The 24982-nt window shown below is 41.6% G+C and overlaps 1 protein-coding gene across 9 annotated transcripts in view; it reads right to left on the bottom strand.

The window, feature by feature from the left end:
• The window catches only part of CNTRL (centriolin), an 86116-nt gene that overhangs the window by 4739 nt on the left and 56395 nt on the right, over nucleotides 1-24982 (bottom strand). For 4 of the 9 annotated variants that reach the window (XM_079928038.1, XM_079928040.1, XM_079928039.1 and 1 more), the window contains 19 exons: nucleotides 24335-24515; nucleotides 22603-22916; nucleotides 20898-21103; nucleotides 18774-18987; nucleotides 16052-16182; nucleotides 15775-15915; nucleotides 15545-15671; nucleotides 14617-14781; nucleotides 13687-13846; nucleotides 12168-12283; nucleotides 11872-12089; nucleotides 9318-9475; nucleotides 8095-8168; nucleotides 5820-6008; nucleotides 5155-5380; nucleotides 3626-3831; nucleotides 2517-2657; nucleotides 607-879; nucleotides 368-430 (listed from right to left, as the gene is read on the bottom strand). In XM_079928038.1, the coding sequence (XP_079784164.1) occupies nucleotides 368-430; nucleotides 607-879; nucleotides 2517-2657; nucleotides 3626-3831; nucleotides 5155-5380; nucleotides 5820-6008; nucleotides 8095-8168; nucleotides 9318-9475; nucleotides 11872-12089; nucleotides 12168-12283; nucleotides 13687-13846; nucleotides 14617-14781; nucleotides 15545-15671; nucleotides 15775-15915; nucleotides 16052-16182; nucleotides 18774-18987; nucleotides 20898-21103; nucleotides 22603-22916; nucleotides 24335-24515 (3303 nt within the window). Of the gene's footprint in view, nucleotides 1-367; nucleotides 431-606; nucleotides 880-2516; nucleotides 2658-3625; nucleotides 3832-5154; nucleotides 5381-5819; nucleotides 6009-8094; nucleotides 8169-9317; nucleotides 9476-11871; nucleotides 12090-12167; nucleotides 12284-13686; nucleotides 13847-14616; nucleotides 14782-15544; nucleotides 15672-15774; nucleotides 15916-16051; nucleotides 16183-18773; nucleotides 18988-20897; nucleotides 21104-22602; nucleotides 22917-24334; nucleotides 24516-24982 lie in introns of those variants that run through there. The other 5 variants (XM_079928041.1, XM_079928042.1, XM_079928043.1 and 2 more) reach the window with 3 other exon arrangements.

The following is a 24982-nucleotide window of genomic DNA, read 5'->3' as shown; positions in this document are numbered from 1 at the left end:
TTAAACAGTCACATGTGGCTGGAGGCTATTTGATGTCAAGGGCCTCCACTCACTTGGTACCGCCCATGGCTCCTTCTCAGCCCTCGCTGTAAGTGGCCGTTCTCCAAAGATGCATTCTGTCCTCTCTTGTTCTATCTAACTCACTCTCATTTTCCAACTCCCACCTAAACTCTTAACCCCCAGATTTTTAGGTCAACAATGACCTATTCTAGACACCTGTTTTCAGCTGCCTATAGAAAGAGATCCTTCTCTGAGCTTCGAACGTGTAATCTATAAAACTGCCGTGAGAGCTGCAACAGAGCAATTCCCCCCACTCTCCTCAATATGCCAAGTATCTTATACTGTATTTTTCTTTTAAAAGGGCAACCTTGAGTCGATCTTCACGGTGACGCAGTTTCTCTCGGAGTGCTTCTCCACGCCAGTGTTCATCCTTTTTCAGAGGGAAAGGGAAACAGAGAGTCTCTAAGCACCACCATCAGTAACCGACCCACCTTTCCCCCCTCTAACCCTCTTCCATCCTCAACTCTGTGTTTGAGCTTATCTAGGGTAGGTGGGAACCAAATTATCTTTTGATGAAGTCCACAGAATAGCAGGATAAACCCTTACCATTATGTGAACATGAGAAAAATTCAGTTTTTCTTCAAAAGGTGATGGTCTGTCACTCACGGGGAATGGAAAGTTCTCTTTCAAGCTTTCCAGCCCTCCTTCTAGGTTTTTGTTCCTTTCCAAAACAGCTTCCAGATCTGCTGGTTGTTCTGGAAGAAACTGGTTAAGATTCTTCAGGCTGGTTCGGATTTCATCTTTCACTTCAGACTTAAGTGTCCTCATTGCTTCACTGATTTCCATTTGTCTTCTTTCCAAATCTTTTTGGTTTTCCATCTAAGGAGTGAGTGAGAGTCAAATAACTACTAGGTAAAGTTTGGGACTTACCTGGAATTGAACTGTTATTGTTAATGATTTAAATTTAATGTTTTAAATACATGTGTCATGTATTTACAGACCTACAAATGTTAATTACTATGATTAGAATGGTAAAAACTTGTGATTTTTCAGCTATTCCAAGTATCTACAAGCTACCAAGTAAACGATTTTACTGACATTTGACTGAAGCAACTTCCATTTAGAAAAGCATGGGTGCCATGTTCCTTGAAGGTGCATTACTCTATAGAAGTCGGTCTCTCTGGAGCTAGACAGAGCTGGATTCCAATCTCGTTTCCAGTAAACATTACCAGTATGACTTAGGGCAAGTTAGCTAACTTCTGAACCTGTCTTACCTCATTTAACATGAAGATAATACCTTGCATCCCGAAATGCAAGAACTAGGTGAGAATTTATACAAAGCACCTTAGTGGTACCCAAATGAGAAAAGGGCCATTTACCTAAACAAGCCGTAAGTGATCTAGATTATAAATGTTAATGCTGGAAGGGGCCTTAGAAAAGATCTGGTCCAACGTTTTCATTTTATGGGTGAAGAATCTGGTGGTTTCGGCAGTCTGGAGGTTTCCTCAGGTTTTACAGTTTGTGTTTAAGACCTGAGACTACCCTATGTGGCTCTCTCCATAATAGAGAGCTTAGTGAAGATATTACAGTCATACCCACTTCTAACTGCCCTTCCAAGTTTGCAGAGGCTGGGGGGGCCTTTAAATAAAAGTTATTTGTGTGTGTGTGTGTGTGTGTGTGTCAGGGCTGGGGGTGGGTGGCTATAGGCACAGATGAAACTGAATGGCCACATAGGGTTATCCAAAGGACAAGGTGTAGCAGGGTCAACCGAGTGGCCCCAGCAGCCTGACTAGACTAGAGCTCTGGGGTGGCCCAGCTGCTGCCAATGGCTGAGGGACACCAGGGGGGGTCTAGGGTTAGACTCTCCATCTAGCGTGAACTGCTTTCCCACCCTCAGCTTGGCAACGTTACAGGTTATCAAAGGTTTTCCCGGGGGTCATTTTTTCCTTCCCCAGGGATTTGGCTCTTATAGACTTGTTTCTGACATAAAATCTAACATTTCAATACAGCGCTTTGGGACATGATAAAATTTTATGCTGAAGAGCTGCTATTTTTCTTTCAAAAACTAACATAAAAAAAAAAACTAACATAAAAACCTTGTTGAACTTAAGGGCATTTTAAAAGTATATTTTGACACTATTGATACTATGTATATAATAGATAACTAATGAGAACCTACTGTATAGCACAGCGAACTCTAATGCACTGTGGTGACCTAAATGGGAAGGAAATCCAAAAAAGAGGGGATATATGTATATGTATGGCTGATTCACTTTGCTGTACAGTAGAAACTAACACAACATTGTAAAGCAACTCTACTCCAATAAAAATTAATTTTAAAAAAGTATATTTTGAACAAATACTTTTTTGCTTGTGGAGGTACATTTCTACATTTCAAAACTAGAAAAACAGATTTGATTAATTAGCTTTTCACGACTTTCCCAAAGAAATACTCCTTTTAAAAGAGCTACTGAAGAAATATAGCTCTGCCTGAGTCCCGTGGGGTGTGGGCGCACCTGCTTCTTGAGCTCTGCGTACTCCTGCTGCATCTGGCTGAGCTCCTTCATCAGGCGCCTGGCCCGCTCGTGGTTGTCCTGGGCCACCTGCTCGATGGTTGCCATTTCCTTCTGCATGCAGCTGTTCTCCTGCTTTTGCTCCTAGCACCAGAGGAGGAGGATGGCTCTGGAGGTGTGCGTTGCTGGCTTACGCACTCACTAGCTCTGTGACTTCATTTCTCGTCTAGGCTTCAGCTATAAAATGGGGATAATCTACCTGCCTTCTTTAGCAGCTGTGGTAGAGCTGGGAGTAAACATGTGGTCGGTCAGTCTGTCAGCCCAGAGTCTGAATCCTAGATCTGCAACATTACCATTGATACTAGGTTACTTTCCCTTGTCTGTAAGATGTTAACTATAGCCACCATCATAGGGTTCCTGGGAGGATTAAAATCTAGACATCTACATACTATCTTTACAATCATGTTGCCCATCACTGGTTGTAAGTGTGTCACCCTTAGGGAAACACACCTGGTTGGAAAGTACCATTCAACAGGGCTACATTAATTCCTCCAAAGGGTGTTAGAAAAATCCATTCCTGTGACAGCCCCCGTTGCTGCCCACTGGCCTCCACCCACCATACGCTGTTTTGAACTCATCTGAGTGTCACCTCCCACAGTTTATCTCCAGGGATAAAACCATGGTAGGTTGAGCTTCCCGGTTTCAGGATAATGATTAATTAAAGCTAACGTTGACCGAAAAGGGCGTGACGAGAAAAACGTGTGAGCACAGACTGCAGCTGGGTAAGAATGTCTTTAGAGGCTTTCCTTCCCCAGCTCCCTCCTCGACCCTGCTGGGGAGGCTGGACCGCTGAGCTCTGCTCAGTGCTGACATTGTCTGTGCACACGACCATCGTTCCAGCCAGCCAGACAGCTCCTCTAGGGCTGAGCCCAGACTCTGGCAAAATCTACCATCAGCTTCAGGAACAAATTACACGTAAATGCACCACAAATCACAGTTGGGTTAGGGACTTGGTTGACAGGTAATTTATTTTCTCTACCTTGAAGAAGTATTTTAGTTAAAAACGTAAAGGCGTCATCTCCTCATAAACTGCCTGGGCAGCGGATACTCACGAGAAGGTTCTTCTCCAGCTGACTCCGCTGGATCTTAAGTGCTTCCTTGAGGCCGGCGACCTGCTTCTCGGCTTGCTTTCTCTCTGTCAGGAACTGGTTCCGCAAGAGGCTGAAGTCCGCCCTCACAGAGTCCGTCTCCTTCTGCAGAGCCAGAAGCTCGCCTGACTTCTCCAGTAACTGCTGTTCCCGTTCTGAAAGCTGTCGTTCTGAAATGAGCATTTTAGGTAGTTTAGCCCGAGGCTCTGGGCTGGCCGTGGGCAGACTCCACAACGACATGCCACCCACTCAGGCACTTTGCTCTGTCACTCAGTCGTCCAGATCTCCCCTGACCCACACCAGAGGCCCAGAAAAAGGCCCAGAGAAGGGTGCCTCTTGATGTAATTTGTTCCCAGAGGCCTGATCCCAAAGTGACAGACAGCAACTGTCTTCCCTTTTGAGTCTTTGAGACCAGAGAGCACCAACCCTGAGGTGCAGGGAACATGGAACAGACTACTGAAATGTTTTTTATAAACCTAATTTTAATAAAGGGGGGCACACAGTATTTCTTCCTTCATGGGAGGCAGCGCAGAGGAAAGAACACAGGATTTGGAATGGCACACATCTTATTTTCTACAGAAGAAACGTATTTCCTGGTGTTTAATGGGAATCGTGTATGCAAACACCTAGTACACAGTGAGTACTCAATAAATAACGCTTATGCACAACAGTGATACTTAACACAGATTTTTCTAATCACCCTCTGTAAAGCAACACGCCGCCCAGATTTCACTTCTCACACCTCTGGCATGGTCAGACTCGGCATATTTGTTAGGTTTCAGTTTCCTAATGAAATGGTTGGGTCTGGATGCATCAAGAGTTCCCAGGGAAAAAAGGAATAATAACCCTTTCAGGTCCCAAGTCCACTGAGTTCACTCAAGGTAGAACAACATTTTCTGAGCATTATTAAAACCTAAAGCCTAAGAAAAAGAAAACTCATTTATTGATGTGAGAACGATCATTTACCCTGGATTCCCATGTCAACTTCATTTATGTATGGCTCGAGAGAGTAAACAAACCCAAAGGCCAACATCTGTATCTTGGTACCATTCGCTATGTCAAATTTAGACAGAAGTAGAATTGTTAATATTGTGGGTTTTTTACTAGATTGAGATGAAATGGATCATTGTTCCAAAGCTCAGAAGTAATGTCCTTTACAGAAAGCCTCTAGAGCACCTTTTGGCACTTCTCTGCCTTAATGTTCCACTCCCTTGAGACAGCACTCTCGAAGAAAGCAATACAGTAAAAGTAAAAAGACCTGACAGTCTTGGAACCAAATCCTATCTCCATAAAGACAAATTCCCTCTGTCCCTCTGAGCCTGTTTCCTCTTCTCTCACAGGGCTGGGAGGATCAAATGAGGGACCATTCTTCCTACTGTGCTTGTCCTGTGCCTCCCATCTGGGCTATAGCTGGGGCCTGGGACTCCTTCACACATTTTACTCGACAATCAGCAGATTTCCCCGCCCTCAGTGCAATGTTCCAGAATACATACGGGTTTGGGAGAGCGTCTTCTCCAGGGTCTCACCCCACCTTTCCTCTTCCTGCAGAGTCCTGATGCGCTCTTCAGCCACCAACACCTTGGTCAGCACCTGCTCCAGTCTGCTTTGCTGGTCTGCTATCTCCTTTTCCAGCTGGTGCCGCTGCTCCTTCAGTGTCACTCTACTGGCTTCTAATTTTTCTTCTTCACTTTCTCTCTCTTTCTGGAGTCTCTGAAACATCTTAATAGAGAACAACCTTAGTTAGTTATAAAATAACAAATACCCAGTGCCCTGAGGGAATCTTCATGGACACTAGATAGATTCCAGTTCAACAGAAAGTAGAAAACAGCCCATGGGGACAGAGAGTGAGTTCTCTTTACAAAGGTGATCAAGTAGGGACTGGAAAACTGTTTGGCCAGCATGTGAGGAGGGGATTCAAGCAGGAACTGGCACGTGGCCTTCAAGATTCCTTACCGGGCCTGTTCTATGGTCTTAATGGCCCGTAATATTAATACCAAGGGAGTTAAAGAGTTGGTGTAAACTCCCCTCTGGTCACACAGGGCAGGTAAGGGAAGCTAGTCCCAAGGGGGATACTTCTCAGCAGCTTTGTGCCAGGGGAAAAAAGCTCACACAAGTGATAAAATGTTTCCTCTTATATAACGTCATAGATGTGCGGTACCATTTCCTGTTGGGCTAGTTTGGCCTTGTTTTCTTCAACTTCATTCTGAAACACCTGCAGTTGTTGTTGTTTTGTTTCCTCTTCTTTTCGGCAGACTTCCAACTTCTTTACTTGTTCTCTGATGTCCTCCTGGAGCCTGGTCTGCTCACTGAGCAGTACATCCTGACGCTTGGTGGTGTGGAGCAGGTCCTTCAGGTGAAAGAACAAATTGAAACTACGGACAAAGCCACCTTCATTACAGGTGGCTAGTGTCACAGCTACATCTATCTACTAAGTCTGACAAAATTAAAGCGTAAAAGTTCCATATCCTTTATTATTTCAACAAACATACAAAGGTACCTGGAACTCAACTTAATCACTGGCTTCCCTCTTTTTAGTACCTAGGATGACAGAGATGTCAGAACCTCAGCAAGAGACTCAGTTCCTCCGAGCTTTAGCTGCCTTGTCACTGAGATGGGAGTAAACAACACCCACCTCACAGGATTGCTAAGATTAAGAAAAGCTGTGAATAAGGCTTAACTCTGAAAATGAACCTAAAGTCATGGTTTTGTTACTATTTGAAATATTTATACAGGTTAAAAAACTCAGACAACAGGACTTCCCTGGTGGTGCAGTGGTTAAGAATCTGCCTGCCAATGCAGGGGACACGGGTTTGAGCCCTGGTCCGGGAAGATCCCACATGCCGTGGAGCGACTAAGCCCCTGCGCCACAACTACTAAGCCTGTGCTCTAGAGCCTGCAAGCCACAACTACTGAGCCCACACAACACAACTACTGAAGCCCGAGCGTGCCTAGAGCCCATGTTCCACAACAAGAGAAGCCACCACAATGAGAAGCCCACGCACCGCAGCGAAGAGTAGCCCCCGCTCGCCACAACTAGAGAAAGCCCACGCGCAGCAACAAAGACCCAACACAGCCAAAAAAAAAACCTCAGACAACAATAAATACTTCTTTCTTCAAGGAACCCAAATTAAGCACTTTAGAAAAAGTTACCATATTTCTAACAACACAGAAAATATTCCTACGAACCTGTATAAGACTTCTTAAAAAAAATAGAATAATTTAAGTTTTTTTTTTTTTTTTTTGCGGTACGCGGGCCTCTCACTGTTGTGGCCTCTCCTGTTGCGGAGCACAGGCTCTGGACGCGCAGGCCCAGTGGCCATGGCTCACGGGCCTAGCCGCTCCGTGGCATGTGGGATCTTCCCGGACCAGGGCACAAACCCGTGTTCCCTGCATCAGCAGGTGGACTCTCAACCACTGTGCCACCAGGGAAGCCCTAATTTCAGTTTTATATATCTTAGAAACACAGAATCTTAAAGGTAGAAGGAGGAGAATTTAGATGTCTAATCTAACCTGTAATTTACAGAGTGGAAACTGAGGCGCAAAACTTGCTTGAGTTTCTCTGAAATTCAAATTTTGGCAATACTCTCACAGGACAACACTGAATTACCTCAAGAAGATGATCAGAAGTACAAGGGTAAAAAGAATCTGCTCTAGGGGCTTCCCTGGTGGTGCAGTGGTTGAGAATCTGCCTGCCAATGCAGGGGACAAGGGTTCGAGCCCTGCTCTGGGAAGATCCCACACGCCGCGGAGCAACTAAGCCTGTGTGCTGCAACTACTGAGCCTGCGCTGTAGAGCCCACGAGCCACAACTACTGAGCCCGTGTGCCACAACTACTGAAGCCCGTGCGCCTAGAGCCCATGCTCCGCAACAAGGGAAGCCACCACAATGAGAAGCCCGTGCACCACAATGAAGAGCAGCCCCTGCTCACCGCAACTAGAGAAAGCCCGTGCTCAGCAACAAAGATCCAATGCAGCCAAATAAATAAATAATTAAAAAAAAAAAAAAAAAGAATCTGCTCTATTCAACACCTGACAAGATGAAGGCCCAGATTTGGCCATGATTCTGCAGCTCAACGAGTGATCAAATCTAAGCCCAGCCTTTGCAGGCCTCATCTGTGCCATGGGTAAGAGATGATCCATCTGGTCCCTGAAGCCCCCAGAGTGGCTGCTGAGGGACTGTTGGGCTCTTTTAGCCATGACCTTACTTATTAGCTTCGAGTAAAACGTTGTTTGAATAAAGAATTCTAGGGATAAAATAAACTGGAAAATCACTGCTCTGCATCAAAATTTTTGTATATCTTATACTTGTGTTTGATAAATGGTTCTAAGGGACCTGCTCATGTGAAAAGGAACCAGCCTACTTGATTTGTTATTTCAACCAATTATCTGCATGCCTTCAGGACACTACTAGAAGATTACCTTTGTGAGGCTTACCTGTTTTGCTAGGTTCAAGTGGTCTTGGACATCAGCTAGTTCCTCCTGTAATGAGTTTACTGCTTCCCGTTTCTCTACAGAAATAACATTTACATAAAATAAGAAATACTTATGTATACATGTTCCAGATTCCTATCAGTCCACTCAGAGAAGTAGAGTAGAAGTGAATTTATACTTTCTTCTGTTAAATGTATGACTATGCCACCCTATCTTATTAAAGGCCAAAAGAGAGGTACATGATGCGCAATCCAGATCTGGACTTGGAGCCCACGTTTTTAAAGACTTGCATGTTCAAAAAAAAAAAAAAAAAAGACATGTTACATGTTCAAAACCTCACGATGAAAATTTACACATAATAATACCTCATGTTGATGAGGTGCATGGTTTAAAAACAGGTATCTTCCACATTGCTGATAAAAATATAAATTTGGTACAACCTTTCAGGAAGACAGTTTGGGAATAAATTTTATATCTGTACTGGTTTTGTCACTTACTAGCTGTGTAAGCTTGAGCAAGTCACTTCTCGCTTAGGCAAGTCGCAAGGAAACTAGGCTTAAGTTGCTTTATCTGTAAATGGGTGAAATAATAGTTTCTACCTCATAAAAATGTTATAAGGATTAAGTGATAAAATGCATATGAAACACCTGCATCATGTCCAGGACACAGTAAGTGCTCAACAGTATACTGCTGGCTAGGATTACTTAGTAACTTATAAATAAACAATCATGAGGCTTTATAAAGAGTTGGTAATTAAGATGTTATTTGCATCTTTGTTTTTAAATCTACACACACACACACACACACACACACACACACACACACACGCCCCAAGGAAAAATCTGGAGGGATATTTACTAAATTGATAATAGAAATTATCTCTGAGGAGTGAGGTGAATAGTAATTTTTATTTTGTCATTTTGCTATGTTTTTAAATTGTTCTCTAAAGAATATGAATTAGTTTTTTTAAAAAATAGCTTTACTGAGATGTAATTCTCATACCATGCATTTTCCACCCATTTAAAGTATACAATTTCATGGCTTTCCGTAAGTTCACAGAGTTGTACAACCACCACCATACCTAATTTTAGAACATTTTTCTCACTTCTAAAAGAAGCCCCATGCCCTGTAGCATGAATTATTTCTGTAATACGACAGCAAACAATTAAATAAAGAATCTAGCAAAAGGAAGAAAGTCCCATCTCTCCTGTTGTGCTGCCTCATACCCTGGAGCTGCTGCTGCATGGCTGCGACGTCTTTCTGCAGTGAGAGTTTGTTTCTGTTTAGTTGGTCTAGCTCCTGCTGCAGTTTTCTGACATCCACTTCCAACTTTTCTAAGTCTGATTGCTTTGTTCTGCTATTCTCCTCTGTAGCTGCTAAAACCCTACAATACAAATGGAGAATAAGTTAGACTGTCAAATACAAAATGTCTAAGCACACACAAGCGACAACTAAGGAATAGTGTTATATTTCACAATGTAGTTGTGGAGTCTGGATGATATTAATAAATAAATATTAATAATTTACCAAATTATTAAATGTTATTAAATATTAACAAAATGTAAGGCTCTTCAACTCATTTTCAAAAGAAATCTTATTTTCAGCTTTCCAAATAGAACATTTGGAAATGTTTATCATTTCAAAAAGTGACTTGCTAAACCGAGGTTTTATAAAAATCAGGGATAACATGGATAGCACTTGTAATTCCAAAAATGTGATTAAGGACTTCCCTGGTGGCACAGTGGTTAAGAATCCACCTGCCAATGCAGGGGACACGGGTTCGAGCCCTGGTCTGGGAAGATCCCACATGCTGCGGAGCAGCTAAGCCCGTGCGCCACAACTACCGAGCCTGTGCTCTACAGCCCTTGAGCCACAGCTACTGAGCCCATGTGGCTAAAGCCCGTGCTCTGCAACAAGAGGAGTAACTGCAATGAGAAGCCCGTGCACCACAACGAAGAGTAGCCCCCACTTGCCACAACTAGAGAAAGCCTGCGTGCAGCAATGAAGACCCAACGCAGCCAAAAAATAAATTAATTAAAAAAAACGTGATTAAAATGGATCACTAACTTCTGACAAGTGAAAATGCAGGAAACACACTGTATGTATAATAGGATTTACCCAAAAAAGATATGTATGAGCATGCATTCCTTTACACGAATGGAATCATATACTATGGACTGGTTTTTGTCTGGCTTCTTTCAGTAAGCATAGTTACTTTGAGATTCATCCTTGAATTTGTCTGTATCAATCCTCCATTGCTTTTTATTGCTGAGTAGTATTCTGTGGTATGGCTATACTATAATTTGCTAATCCATTCACCAGCTGATGGGCATTTAGGTTGTTTCCAGTTTTGGCTACTGCAAATAAAGCCGCTATGAACATCAGTGTACAGTTTTGGTATGGACACATGCTTTCACCTCTAGGTGTGAGAAAGCTAGATCTTCTGCTAGGTGTATGCTTGCATTTTTAAGTAACTGCCAAACTATTTTCCAAAGAGGTCTTACTAACATTTTATACTCCCATCAATTGTGTATGAAAGTTCCTCGCTAGCATTTGATATGGTCAGTGTTTAATCTTAGCTATTCTATTAGGTGTGTAATGATATCTAATTGTGGTTTTAATTTGCATTTCCCTAATGGTTAATGATACCAAGCATCTTTTCATGTGCTTATCTGCCATCCATATATTTTCTTAAATAAAATTTCAAATCTCTTGCCCATTTGAAAAATTGGGTTCTTCATTTTCTAATTACTGAGTTTTGAGAGTTCATTATATCCTGGGTACACGTCCTTTATCGGATACATGGTTGCCAGGATTTCTCTCGCAGTCTGTGACATGTCTGTTCATTATCTCAACAGTGTCTTTTGAGAAACAGAAGTTTTAAATTTTGATGAGGTCCAATTTTATCAACTTACTCTTTTATGGATCATGCTTTCAGCGTCTTATCTAAGGAATTTTTGCCTAACCCACGGCCACAAAGATTTTTTTCCCCCTATGTTTTCTCTACAAGTTTTATATTTTGGTTTACATTTATGTTTGTTAATTTTTATATGTAGTGTGAGGTATAGATCAAGGTTCATTTATTTGGTTTTGGATACGTAGTGCTTTTAGCAACAGTTTTGAAAACACCATCTTTTCTCTACTTTGCATCTTTGTCAAAATCAGTTGTGCATATATTTGTGAGTTTACTTGCAGACTTCTGTTCTGTTCCTTTGACCTTTTTGTCTATCTTTATACCAACACCACAGTGTTTTGATTACCATAGCTGTATACTGTCTTGAAATCACATAGTATTAGCCCTAAACTTTTGTTCTTCTTTTTCAAAGTTGTTTTGGTGTCATATCTAAAAAGTTTTAGATTCTATTCTAGGTCCTCTGCATTTCAGTATGAATTTTAGAATCAGATGGCCAATTTCTATTTAAAAAACCTGTTGGGATTTTGACTGTGATTGTTTTGAATCTATAGATGAAATTTGAGGAGAACTGAATCTTAACAATGGGTTAAGATTGGGTCTGCCTACACACGAACAAGCATATATTCTTTTATTAAAAAAAGAAATCACAACAATTTATTTTAAAAAATGCTTTTGGGGAAAAAAAAAAAACCTAAAAGGAGAATTCACCCAAAAATGCTATTGGTGTATTGCATTGTGATACTGAGTTTGTGGCGTATTTTGTATTTTTTTGCCTTTTCTCAATTTTCCAATTTTTTGAATAGTGTGTTAATAATGCTTTAGCCTTCCAGATGGGATCTTACAAGCTTACTTGTTCCTGCTCTCACCGTTTGGTTTGTGCCAACTTCTTCTCCCAGCCATCACATTTCTCTTCGAGATCTTCCTTTTGTTTGCACAAAGACTCAACACACAACTGCAGTGCTCGGGTCTCAGCAGTTATTCGCTCAATTTCTCGTTTGTCCCTCTCCAAGAGCTGCTTCTGCCACTCCATTTCCCCTTTCTGTCGCAGGGCTGTCTGCTGCAAACTGTCCAACTCCAGTTTCTCCTAAAGCAGATAAAAGAGAAGTCAGCCATGCAAACTGAGAAAGACCGCGGTTCACTACTGGTAAAACAGCTTTATTACCTCTAGCACTTCAACCTGAGCCTTCTCTAACTCAGACACCTTTTGGTCATGTTGTAGCTTCAAACCTTGCAGCTCATTGTTTTCAAGTTGCAACATGTCCAGAATATTCTTTAGTTCTAACAGAAACAAAGCATGGTCCAGGCTATTAAATGAATGTGGAAACATTTACAAAATGAAACAGAAAATAATGTTACTGGCTGATACAAGAAACAAAAGATAATAAAAATATATTTGTTGTGCTGAATTAATGGAGCTAATTAATTATATTCTGAATGTAAAAAGCCTTTAAAAGTATTGCTAAACACTAATTTGTTATAAACATTTAAACAAAAACATTCAACAGAGACCTAGTTCTAAAAAGTACTTACCCTACCTAAAAGAATTTAAATCAAAATAGGAAAAACTTTAAAATATATCAGCTGACATTTATATAACAATTCTTTTGTCCTTTGAAATATAGACTTTTAAATATTAACTACTTTTATCTGATTATAAAAATATTTGTTCATTATAGAAAATTTGAAAAAAGTATAAAAGAAAAAAATGAAAACCCATCATTATCCTACCATCCAAAGACAATCACTACTGCAATAGCATTTTGATGTATTCCCTACCAGGACTGCACGCACACGAATAGACACACACACATATATATATTTTAAAATAAATTGGGACTACAATCAATATTCAGTTTTTATCTATTTTTTCACTCTTCTTTCATCAGCATTTTTACATGTCATTAAATGTTAAAATATGTTTTTAAAACAAATTTATTTATTTTATTTATTTATTTTTGGCTGCATTGGGTCTTTGTTGCTGTGCGTGGGCTTTCACTAGTTGCAGTGAGCGGGGGCTACTCTTGGTTGCGGTGTGCGGGCTTCTCATTGCGGTGGCTTCTCTTGCTGCAGAGCACGGGCTCTAGGCACCCGGGCTTCAGGAGTTGTGGCTCGCGGGCTCTGGAGTGCAGGCCCAGTAGTTGTGGCGCACGGGCTTAGTTGCTGCGCGGCATGGGGGATCTTCCTGGACCAGGGCTCGAACCCGTGTCCCCTGCATTGGCAGGTGCATTCTTAACTACTATGCCACCAGGGAAGCCCAAAATATGGTTTTTAAATTAGTCATTTGTTTCCAAATTTTGTCATTACAATTTCTGTTGCAAGTAACTGACTCAGTCAACTTAATTTGTAAAACTAGGAAATAAAGGCTTACTTCTTAAAAAAAAAAAAAAGAGAGAGAAATAAAATAAATATTGCTGCGATGTACATAAACGCTTGCCCTCTCTAGATAACTGGAAATGGGCTACCCGGTTTAACAGGTGTGAGTTTAATAGTCTTAAGACACTGGGAGGTTGTTCCATTTTATACTTCAATCAACAGCCTGTAAGTGCTCTTCTTTCATCACACCCTGGTCAGCAATGAAGATGATTATTTTGCTTTTAGTCAATTTGAGTGGCAGAAAATATCATATTCCTTTTATAATCTGCTTTTCTTTGATTAGAAATAAGGTTAAACTTTAAACTTACCAGTTTTATGTTTAGACATTTGCCCTAAAACTACCTGGAGATTTTCTTCCTCTTTTTCAATTTCCTGCTTTATAAGTGAAAGTTGATCTTTTTTCTCACTAATCTGGACATTCAGTTCTCCCTTCTGAAAACTCAGTTCTTCCAGAAGAGATTTTAGTTCCTGTGCAAAGAAAAAGAAAAGAAAAGAAAAGAAAAAAGTCAACCCACCTTCACCAAGTTATGAATAGAAATTACTTTAAAATCAGTTCTGTTATTAACTGTCTCATTTCATAGAAATTCTCATTTGGAAACAAGCTCATGTCTGAGTTTTACGTCAAGAACAGCACTATATTTTATACTAACATATTTTAGTATAATAGAAGTAAAAAAGTAACACGTTATCTTCATTTAAAATTTATATGCACTATTTACTATGAGCAAAGCAATGTGTTGCAGAGAAAAAAGGCTGACTCGGACACATCTCCTGCCCTCAAGGGGTTTAGCACCTGGTGGGGAAATAAGGCAGGGAACAGAAACATGATCACGAAAGGCTACGGTGCCCTAGGAAATGTGCAGAGTGCTACCAAACTCAGAATCGAGAGAAACTGCTTCCAGGGTAAAGGAAAAGTTGGGGACGTCTTCTTAGTGGCATGAAGCTGGACCATGGAAGCTGGGTCAGATCTGGACATTCCCAGAAAGGGAATTCCTAGAGAAGAAATAGAATGAGAAAGGCACAGAGGCATAAAACCTTGGGCATGTCCAGAAAACAACACAGGGGGAGAGCTATGCACGGCAGCCGCAGCATGGATAGATAGCACAACACCAAGCTCGTTACAGAGGCAAGATGCAGGAATTTAAATTTGCATTTTAGGGGGAAACCAATGAAAATATCTCAAAATAAATCTACAGGACTATACTAGGACTCTTAAGAAAAACTATTGAAAAATGTACCCTGATGTGACTGCACTTCTCAGCTACTTCAGTTTCTCCCAGTCTCAGCGCTTCCTGGAGGTCAGCTCTGGCCTGGACCATGCTTCCCTGGAGTAGATGCAGCTCCTCCTTTTTATGCCCCAACTGTCTGTCCAAGACAGCCATCTCCTGCTGCTGACCTGTTACCTGCATTAAAGAAAAGTAAAGAATGCAAAGCCTGACAAAGTGCTGAGATGGAGAATATTTAGTCCAGCTAAAGGTTGTGTGGGGAAATAAGGAGGTAGTCTAATTCTCACAATCCTAGCTGCAAGAGTCAGGAAGGCCAGGCTGGGGGGCTGCAGGCATAAAATGCCTAATAAAGGCCTTGAGCTCACATAGGTAAAAACACTTAAATCACAGCAAAAACAACAATATGATAATAATGATTGTCCTTCAGGATATGGTTTTCAAAGAACTTTCATATCTATATTTTATTCCAATTGGCAACCACCTTGGCAATGGAAGTTAGGCAAGGATTTAAAAAATTTATTCATTTTGTAAATTTAAAACTTATAATTTTAAGGGCAATACATATTTAGTTACAGAAAAGCAGAAAATGCAGACATGCAAAAGGAATAGAAAATATTCACAATCCCCCCCTTATCAGATGACCATGTTTGTACTTTGGTATAGACTAAAAATTCAAACACAAGTATACATAAACACATTTAACATAAATGTTCTCAGAGCATATTGTGTTTTGAGACTCACTTATTCAATAATATATCGTACTGAGTTGAGATTCAAATTTGGGTTGGACTCTATTCTTAAGCACTAAGATATATAGCCTCATTTATGCTTTATACTTTATTATGTATTTTCCAGTCTTTTCTACAATCAAACATGTATTACTTTTTATAATAGGTTTCCAAGCAGCATGAACTGGTTTTCGAGGTGTCTGCTGCCCTACCTGGCTTCTCAGCTTTTCCAGCTCTGCTCTGCGGGCCTGCAGGAGGGTCTCCGACTCTTTAAGCACCTGCAGGTGATGATCCTCAGTGCGTTCTGCGGTCTCGATGTCTTTTTGCAGCTTCTGCAGCCTACAAAGCACCAGCAGTACTGGAGCAAATTGGAAGGGAGACAGAGCCCCAAGAGCCGCCTTCCAGCACAAGCCCCTTGCAGGCCTGCAGAGGCCGTACTTACTCTTCAGTCAGTTTTTCCTTCTTCTTGTTTAGACACTGGAAGTCTGAGTCTTTTGCTGCAACAACTTTGTTTATCTCTTTCAAGATTTCTTCTTGCTGAATTTTGCGCTGCTCCAAATCCTTTGTGTCAGCCTGGAGCAATCTAAAACACACCTCTTTATTTCCCCCAGACTCCTTAGGCTTGACGTGCATTTATCATAGAGCAATTATTGTCCACTTAGAATCAAACTTCTCATTCATCTCACCGAGTACATCAGTGGCTGAGGGAGTCCACCTACCTGAGCTGCTGATCGGCTTTGACAAGGTTAACAGCAGTTTCCTGAGCTCTCCTTTCTAACTCCTCAGCATCTTTCTCAGTTTGCAATAAATTTCTTTTGGCATCAGTGAACTTTTCAACAGCATCTTTTGTCTAGAAAAGAAACTGTCATTAAAACCAATTCAGTTACAATACTCTCTCACGGCTACTGGTATCGTAAATTGGCTCAGCTCTTGGAAAACAAGACAATACAGAAAGACTGATAAAAATGTTCACTCACTTAGACTCTCCAATTCTCAAAAAAGAATTCAGAAGAACTATTACACAAAAATGCTCATTGTATACTGAAATAATATAAGACTTGACAAACAATCGATTCAGTAAGTGATAATGCATCAGCACAATGGAATACTGTGCAGTCTTTAAAATAATGACAATGTGGTAACATAGAAGACTGTTAATGATAAAATGTTGGCTGAAAATAAAATTTTAAATGGTTTAAGCACTGTAAGAGCAACTATAGAAAACTATCTTGTCAACAAAGACAGAAAGGCTATGCAAAAACAAAAATAGTCATCTGAGGGTGGTGAGATGGTGGATGATATTTTATTTAAAAATAATCTGTAATATTATTATATGCTATTTTTTTCACTTAAAAATATCTACCCCAAAACAACCACCAAAAAAACAGGAAAAGAAGAAATTAGGGCTTCCCTGGTGGCGCAGTGGTTGAGAGTCCGCCTGCCGATGCAGGGGACATGGGTTCGTGCCCCGGTCCGAGAAGATCCCACATGCCGTGGAGTGGCTGGGCCCGTGTGCATGGCCGCTAGGCCTGCGCGTCCAGAGCCTGTGCTCCGCAACGGGAGAGGCCACAACAGTGAGAGGCCCACGTACCGCCAAAAAAAAAAAAGAAATTAAAGGAAAACAAGAAATTTAAAAAAGAGAAGAAAAAAGTGAAAAAACAAATATCTACCCAATTAAGTGGCAAGGAAGTGATGCTACCAATAATCCCTCCACATAAAGATTCTTCCTTTACTCTAGATATTATCTTGTTAAGTAAAACCCCATTAATCTAAGGATGATTTAATTATGGCTAAGAAACACAAATATTTAATACTTTTGAAGTATTTCAAAATCTTCCTATATATGATTTGGCAAAAACATCATTTTTTTTTTTTGTCACCTTGGTTTCTTTTTCTGTCTCAAATAAGAGGCTTAACATAATGTCACGAGAGGTCCAAAAACAGAGTATGGTTTGTACTTGGTTGAGCAGTGACTCACTCTTCTGCCAAAACACTCCGTGTTGCAGTTGCACTCAAGTCAGAGGCATCTGTATGTGAAGCTCGTCTAGTAAATACCCCGTGTGGATGCAAGAGGGTTTGGCCAGTTCCCAGAGAGCAAGATATTTCACCACACTTCTTTCCACTTCGGATAGCTGGTTTCTACTAGATTCATCAGCAAAGCATTGGACAGAACTCACTATACACTACAGAAAGCCAGCCACGTCTCTAAGTAGTTTTTTATCCCTTGTATGTCAGGTTTTAACAAGTCTGGCACATTCCTTACAAAATGTAGCACTTTCTCCTTTCCTCTTCCCTTTTAGCAAGCTGCTTCCCTGAGTCATTTTGGGAGGATGAAGGAGGAAGAGCTTATTAGTCTCGGTTCACTTACTATCTCTGCCAACTACTAGTCTCAGCAATTTTCTTTTATACACCAGTGATACATTTTTCTCTGGTCCTGCTCACACCTATTCTCTCACAGTAATCTAACATGTGACAGAAGAGGGAACTGATCACCTGGAAAGAGATAAGGAAACTTTTCCATTCTTATCAAAGCCATCACTCACAGAATTTCTTTAATAAATCCTTCATTTCAGTCCCTGGGTAATAGATTTCTATTCATTTAAATTGATCCATGTTGAAATAACAATATAAAAATAGTAGTTCCTGATGTGCCCCATATGGATTCGGGACCTTTGATTTTAATCCTGGAATTCCCATCTAAAGCTCTCTTGGTGAGTCAGAACTTTAGCTGTATGACCCTGGGCTAGACCAGCCTCTGAGCTACATGTGCGAACTGGGCTAATGACCATCTTACAACGCTGCCAGGAAGGTTAAATGAAGTGGTATTTATAAAATAGCCAATGTGTGGCCATAGCAGGGGCTCATAAAAGGCAGTTCCTTTTCTTCCCCAACTTTCTCTGTGTTTCAGTCTTAAGAATACTACCTCAGGCCCAAAAATATTTGATTTTATATTACTATCAACTTGGAGAACAAAGTAAGAATAAGAGTCTTGTGAGGTCCATTGTTATAAGAATATAAGATTGGGCTATTTAATAAACACAGATATCACAGCCCGAATAATTTTCAAAAGACACAGATAGGATACGGAGGTGGGGTGTGATAGGAACTAAATGACTTTCAGGAGCTTTAAATATGCTATTGCATTTAATTCATACTGAATTATACTAGGTTAATTCTAGCATAATTAGTATAGTCTAGGTTAATTAGTACAATCTAGGTTAATTATACTTCATTTAATTCATACCGAACAGCCTAGGTTTTCTTAGCCTGAATTTACACAGGAGGAAAGCAAAGCTCGGGGACTTAAGCAACTTGCCCAAATCCTCACAGCTCCTTAACTAGCAGAGCACAGACTGGCTTGGACCACTGTGCTCTTCACGTTTTCTTTCTAACCCTTCCTGCCGCCGCCGCCGCCGCCAGCAAGCCAGCAAGCCGTCTCACCCCAAGCACAGCAGCACATACTTTCTCGGTTGTGTGTGAAAGTTCACTCTCAGCTTCCGCCAGCAGTCGGTCAGCCTCCCTGAGCTCTGCTCGACGTTTCAGGAGGGTCTTCTCGATGCACTCAATTTCATCTACAATATCTTCATGGTGCCTGAGTGATTTTTCTATTTCTAGTTCATTCATAAGACTCTCAACATTTCCATCAATGAAGTCTCTAAAAAAATCATATATACACACTCATCAAGAGATTTTAAATGTGACAATATAGATACTTGTAGCCTAATGATAAAAAGATGCACAATGATTTTCTAATTTTATATGAGAAGGAACTGGACAGACAGCTACATCTGATTAAGTTCAATATCTATGCTTACCTTTTTACTCAACATGGCATACTGTTGACAATAAGTGGATAATATGTAAAATATATGAGGCAGTTGTTTTGTCCTTTTAAATATAAAGATTATTTTTTCATCAGCACTTGGTCAAGACAATGCTGATACTTCAATTCTTCTGTGGTATAAAAATAAAACAAACCACTGCCTCAATAATCATCCATTCCCTCAAAACTATCCTAAGTTTCTACTAGAGTAAAATTATGGTGACGATATTTGACAAATCAGAAAGCGTAACACAGGACTTGGTAACTCAAGGTTAAAGTCAAAATTATTTGAAAACGGGACTATCATTGACAGAAAAACATGAAAATAAATTCAACCACATATTAACAGATTAATTCTTCTTTGGACATTTTTGTGTTATCCAAATTCCCTAGAATGATCATTTATTATACATTTATAACTAGGAAAAGAAGTGGTTCTCCCACTGCACTACACCCCCCTCAAAAAAACTTCACCTCCCCCATATACACCTACAAAAATGAAATAACCATCCCCCAAGCCTTCAAACATCTAGTCCCAACCTTCTCTCGGTATGACCCTTGGTTTTCCCTGCCAGGTCTATCAGTCACTCTTGCGTTTGCTCCTAGAAGGCAGAGACCATATCTCACTCACCTCTATGTACTCCACAGGTCTCCCCGCAACCCTGGTACCTGGGCCAGTCTGGCTTAAGGGACAAAAACTGGGGAACTGTCATAATTCATGGTCTAGTGCAGAAGATGGGCTTCTACATAACTGACCCATGCAGCAGATACAAGCATTAGCTAACGGACCCTATGCCAGATGCTGGGGCACAGAGAGGGAGGCCCCGCTACTGCCCTTCTGGGTATCTTACAACATGGTCTGAACAACACTACGCCCAAGGTTGCCAACTCCAAACTGTGGGAGCCTGAGATGAGAAAGCTTTTCTGTCAGAGGGGATCCCTAACCTTCATCTGGAAAGACACTGGAGTTAGGTGGAGGGCAGGTCGGGAAGCCATTTCAGGCAAAGGACAGCATGTGCAGAGGTGGGGAGGCAGGAGAAAATGTGGTGCTCGGGGAAACCACAGCAAAGTGTAGGGCCAGAGTAAGTACCGTGTGGGAGAGAAGGATAAAAAAGAGAGGTAGGGTTCAGATTTGCAGGGCAGTATGTATGCTGGTGGGAACGAGAGACACAGGGCAGCGTGCACAGTTAGGTCTGCAGCCATGTCGAGGGTGGGATGGAGAGAAAGACACTAGACCTGGAAGGCCTGACCTAGGATGAGGATGACTAAAGGCCAGGGCAGTGGAGACGAAAGAAGGGGACCAGTTTGAGAGCTCTTTGTGTACAGAGTCAGTAGGACTTGGAGAGCAGCTGGATCCCTGGGGGAGTGAGGGAAAGGCAGGTGTTGAGGACACCCAGCATGTTTTCAGCCAGGGTAACTGGGGAGGGGTGGTGGTTGTGCCATTCTCCAAGAGGGACTACAAGAGGAGCTGATATGGATTACTGGCCAAAAGAACTTAGACTTCTACTGTCCCATATGCTAATCTCCACGTGGCTATTAAATTAACTCTGTTCCTCAGTTCTATTAGCTACATTTCAAGTACTCAATAGCCACATGTGGCTAAGGCTACTGTTTTGGATAATACTGATCTAGAACATTCCCAAGATCACAGAAAGTTCTACTGGACAACACTGATTTAGGTTACCTTAATGAACTAATATCATATTCATCTGAGTTATAAAGATAAAATGGCTAATAATTACTTTCGCTGTTGATGTTTCTGAATGGTTCTATGCAATTCTTCTACTTCGTGCTCTAAGTCTCTCTTCTCTTGCAAAAGATCATCAATATTATGATGCAGTTCTTCTATTTCTTTCTCACACTGCCGCTTGGATACTCTCATCCACTGTTCCTGTTTCTTTGATTTTAAATGCTGTATTATGTCTTCCAATCTGGAAACTTCATTCTCCTGAGCAAAGAAAGAAATGCAATACTGAAATATCACATGATGTTTCCCCTTCCTCCTGCCCAAAACTGAAATTAACAGTGATTAAAGTGGTATCTTTTTTTTTTTTTTTTTAAAGTGGTATCTTTGACCTGATAATAGTGGTAGCTTCTAAGACTTCAGTATGAAAAGAAAAATTAAGTCAAGCCAATTTCTTCACGTGCCATAGATGAAATTGATGGACCAACAGATCTTATGACTCTTCCATCAGTCCAGCTATGGCTGATAAATAGTCACCAAGCACCTCCTGTGGATAATGTCTGGCTCCAGAGTTCAGCATCTAGCAGAAGACACAGACAGAGGTCTCTCCCTCCTCTGCGCACATGGGAGAGGAGTTGGCTGAGAAGGATGCCTAGAGGAAGTGGTGTTCTGCCTGGTTTTGAAGAATAAATGAAATAGGAAACGACTACGCTGAAGAAATAATGTGCAAATGTAGGGAGGTATAAAGGCACACCCGGGAAACTACAGGAACAGCCGGGTACTGGTGGAGGGTAAAAGAACCAACAGAATTGCTATAAAAACAGTGTGCACTGAAAAAACTGCAGAATGACACGAGTAACTACCATTTTTAACCATGTAAACATCCACAGTCCCTCTGAAACTAGTCTGACCTACTAAAATGGGGCTGGTGGCTTGGCACCCAGGTATCCTAGTCCTTTATCTTCCTCTCAATCCGCTGAGAGGAAAAGGAAAAAATAAAGAGCTCCAGGTGCCTTAAGTTTGAAGGAGGCCCTTGTAATGCATTTTATTTCTTTAAAACAGAAAAGTTATAAAGGAAGCTAGTGATTAGGAAGTAATCATTTCTTAGAATTTAGCCTAGAGGAAAATATGAAATACAGTAAAAATTTATACACAGTTAAATGAACTACACAGCCTACAAATAAAGAAATGTTATGCAGTCATTAAAATACTGCTTAAAAACGCTTGTAAAACCATGGGGAAAATGCTTGTAACATTAAGTGGGAAAAACAGGACACAAAATTATGCACACAATAAGAACTATGAAAAGAAAGAAAGAATAATCATTAATTTCACCACCCAGAGATAACCCCCACCAAAACCTTACTGTACGCTGCTCTTACATGTGTTTGTACACAAGCACACATAATATGTGTATGCACAGGTACCGGCACTAGTATGTGAATATGCCTATACATACACATTAACATAGTACTGGTCAACAGAAAAATATATAAAAAGCTTGCTAAAAATGGCTATTTTCTGTACTGAAAGCATTTTTGTTATAAAATGGTTAAACGAGGTTCGTAGAATGGCCTGGTACCCTAACTCCTGTCCAGAACAGTGTTTTAATAAGAGGATGCTTGCTCAGTTCTAAACATCAGCCTTACAAACACACTTTTGGGGTATAATCCATGCATAAGTAGGTCGACTCATTAAGTATATAACCTACTCAGTCTCCCATGGAAGCAGTGTGGACAGGGGTCTTGTGTCTTTCCACTTACTAAGTTATGGTGCTCCGGGACATTGCAGTGCAGCACGCCCACTGGGATGAGGGGGATGGAGAAGTTGGGGGGTGGAGGCCCATATACGATGGGGGCCCCAGCGGGAGGCGGGCCATAAACAACAGTGCCAGGGGTGAGAGGTTGGCTGTTGTTGGGCAAGGGAGGAGGTGGTGCATACAGGGCCATGCCCTGGGGTACAGGAGAACCATCGGGAAACACGGTATACATCATGTATCCAGGAGGAGGCACAAATGGGCGGTCCTCTTGGTCATCCAGCTCACTCTCTTCCTGGCTATCTCCTCCACTGTCTGCATCTTGAAACAAAAAAACAGAAGAGCGTTTTATTCCCATGGCTCACTAGGTAAACATGTCAGTAGAGAACAGCAGTGTTTAGGCCAAGATACCAGAGATGTGAAAATAAAATTCTGTAAAAAAGGTCAAAAGCAGTTTTGAAAAGTGGATCAAACAGGGATGCAAATTATTTTCACCAGGTGAACTTGAGTTTTTCTTTTTTTTTTAAATGAATGAACTTTATTTTTTTTAATTTAAAATTTATTTTTGGTTGCATTGGGTCTTCGTTGCTGTGAGCGGGCTTTCTCTAGTTGCAGTGAGTGGGGGCTACTCTGCGTTGTGGTGCGTGGGCTTCTCACTGCGGTGGCTTCTCTTGCTGTGGAGCACGGGCTCTAGGTGCACGGGCTTCAGTAGTTGCAGCATGCGGGCTCAGTAGTTGCGGCACTCAGGCCCTAGGGCCCGCAGGCTTCAGTAGTTGTGGCACATGGGCTTAACAGTAGTTGTGGCACATGGGCTTGACTGCTCCGTGGCATGTGGGTCTTTCTGGACCAGGGATCGAACCCATGTCCCCTGCACTGGAAGGTGGATTCCTAACCACTGTGCCACCGGGGAAGTCCCCTGAGTTTTTCTTATACCTATCTGTTGGTTTTTTCCATCTTCATTCATTCAGCAACATTTGCGTGCCTGCTTCGTGCTACGTAAAACACCAACAGAGAAGTGCTGTGAGATACCACAGCCTCTCTCAGTTGTTGGTTCTCTTACTTATCTCCCCTATAAGCAGGAACTAGTTTTTTTTTTTTCCACTGATGAAGAAAGCCTAGCACACAGCAGGCCCTCAATAAATAGTTCCTGAATGAACAAATTCTCAGAAGGTAATATTCCCATTTTACAGATTAGCAGTCTCAGAGTGGCTAAATAATTCCCCTAGGATAACACAGTGAAAGTGCCAGGATTTACCCCAGGTCTGACTCTTCCCCCTGGAGCTCTGGAAGACAGACCTGTAACACTTCATTTCAGTCGAGCTAATTAGTGCCATAACATGAGGATGTAAACTGCCACGTTCCAGGAGTGGAGGTGAAGATGTCGCTCAGTCTGCCGGGAAAGGCAGGGAGAAGGAAGGGTCCAGAAAAGGAGTGTTGTTTGAGGACCTGGGTCTTGCTGAAGGATGAGTAGGAATAGGTTTGGGAGAGAAAGGAGGAAGCAGGATATTCTGAACAGAGGGTTCAAAACATGGAGGTGTGAGAAACGTGGCATGCAGTGGGTATGGCTGACATGTGGGAGAGTGATGGAAGGTGAGACAAGAGGTCGTTGGCCAAGACCAGGTCACAGAGGGCCCTGCAGAGCAAGGTAAGGAGTCTGGACTGTGTCTTATGGATTTCAGGGAACCAATAAAAGGTCATTAAACAGGCAAGAGAAATGCAACTTCCCTGATGTAACTTACCTCTATTTGAACATGATTTATGTAACCCACTCCTGATGGGAGAATAAACCCAGTATCCTGAAGCAGGTGGAGGTGCACTGTGTTCCTTCCCATCCTGCCATGGTTTTCTAACAGGAGTTGAGGCTGCATACTTTAGGCCGACACCAGAGTCCTTGGTGGCCTGGGAACTGTGGCTGGAAACCTAAAATAAATGACAGCAGAGCATACTATCTCTTAACAAATAAAAAGGCCGATGTGGAGAAATGTCAAAGTCTAGAGCGAAGTTGAGAAAGAACTGGTTTCTTTTCATATATCGTAATCTCATTTTTCACAGGCAGAAACGAGACGTGATTACGTGGTCATATAACCTGCATGGGTGTCAGCCTCCCGTCTCCCGTACTCATCTTTCCTGGTGGTTTCTCTTCTTTTGCCTAGTCCTTGATGGCCCAGCAACTAAGATCAAGGAAACAGGAGCTTGCAAGGCAAGCTGGGATATTAGTCTCCTGTTGTGCCAGGAGCTTGGAGTGGCTTTAGAGCTCTACTCTGTTACTCTCCCTCTCCTTTCAGTTATAAGTCGACCCTCTAACCTACACTGCTTCCACCTGCAGCCCTGGCTGTGACACGGATGTCTGGCTTCCTTTAGATTTCTGGGAGGAGGATTTCAGATTC

Source organism: Stenella coeruleoalba, assembly GCF_951394435.1.
Source record: "Stenella coeruleoalba genome assembly, chromosome: 7".
Classification (NCBI taxonomy): domain Eukaryota; kingdom Metazoa; phylum Chordata; class Mammalia; order Artiodactyla; family Delphinidae; genus Stenella; species Stenella coeruleoalba.
The sequence above is the reverse complement of the archived record's forward strand: the minus strand, read 5'-3'. Positions and strand labels throughout refer to the sequence as shown.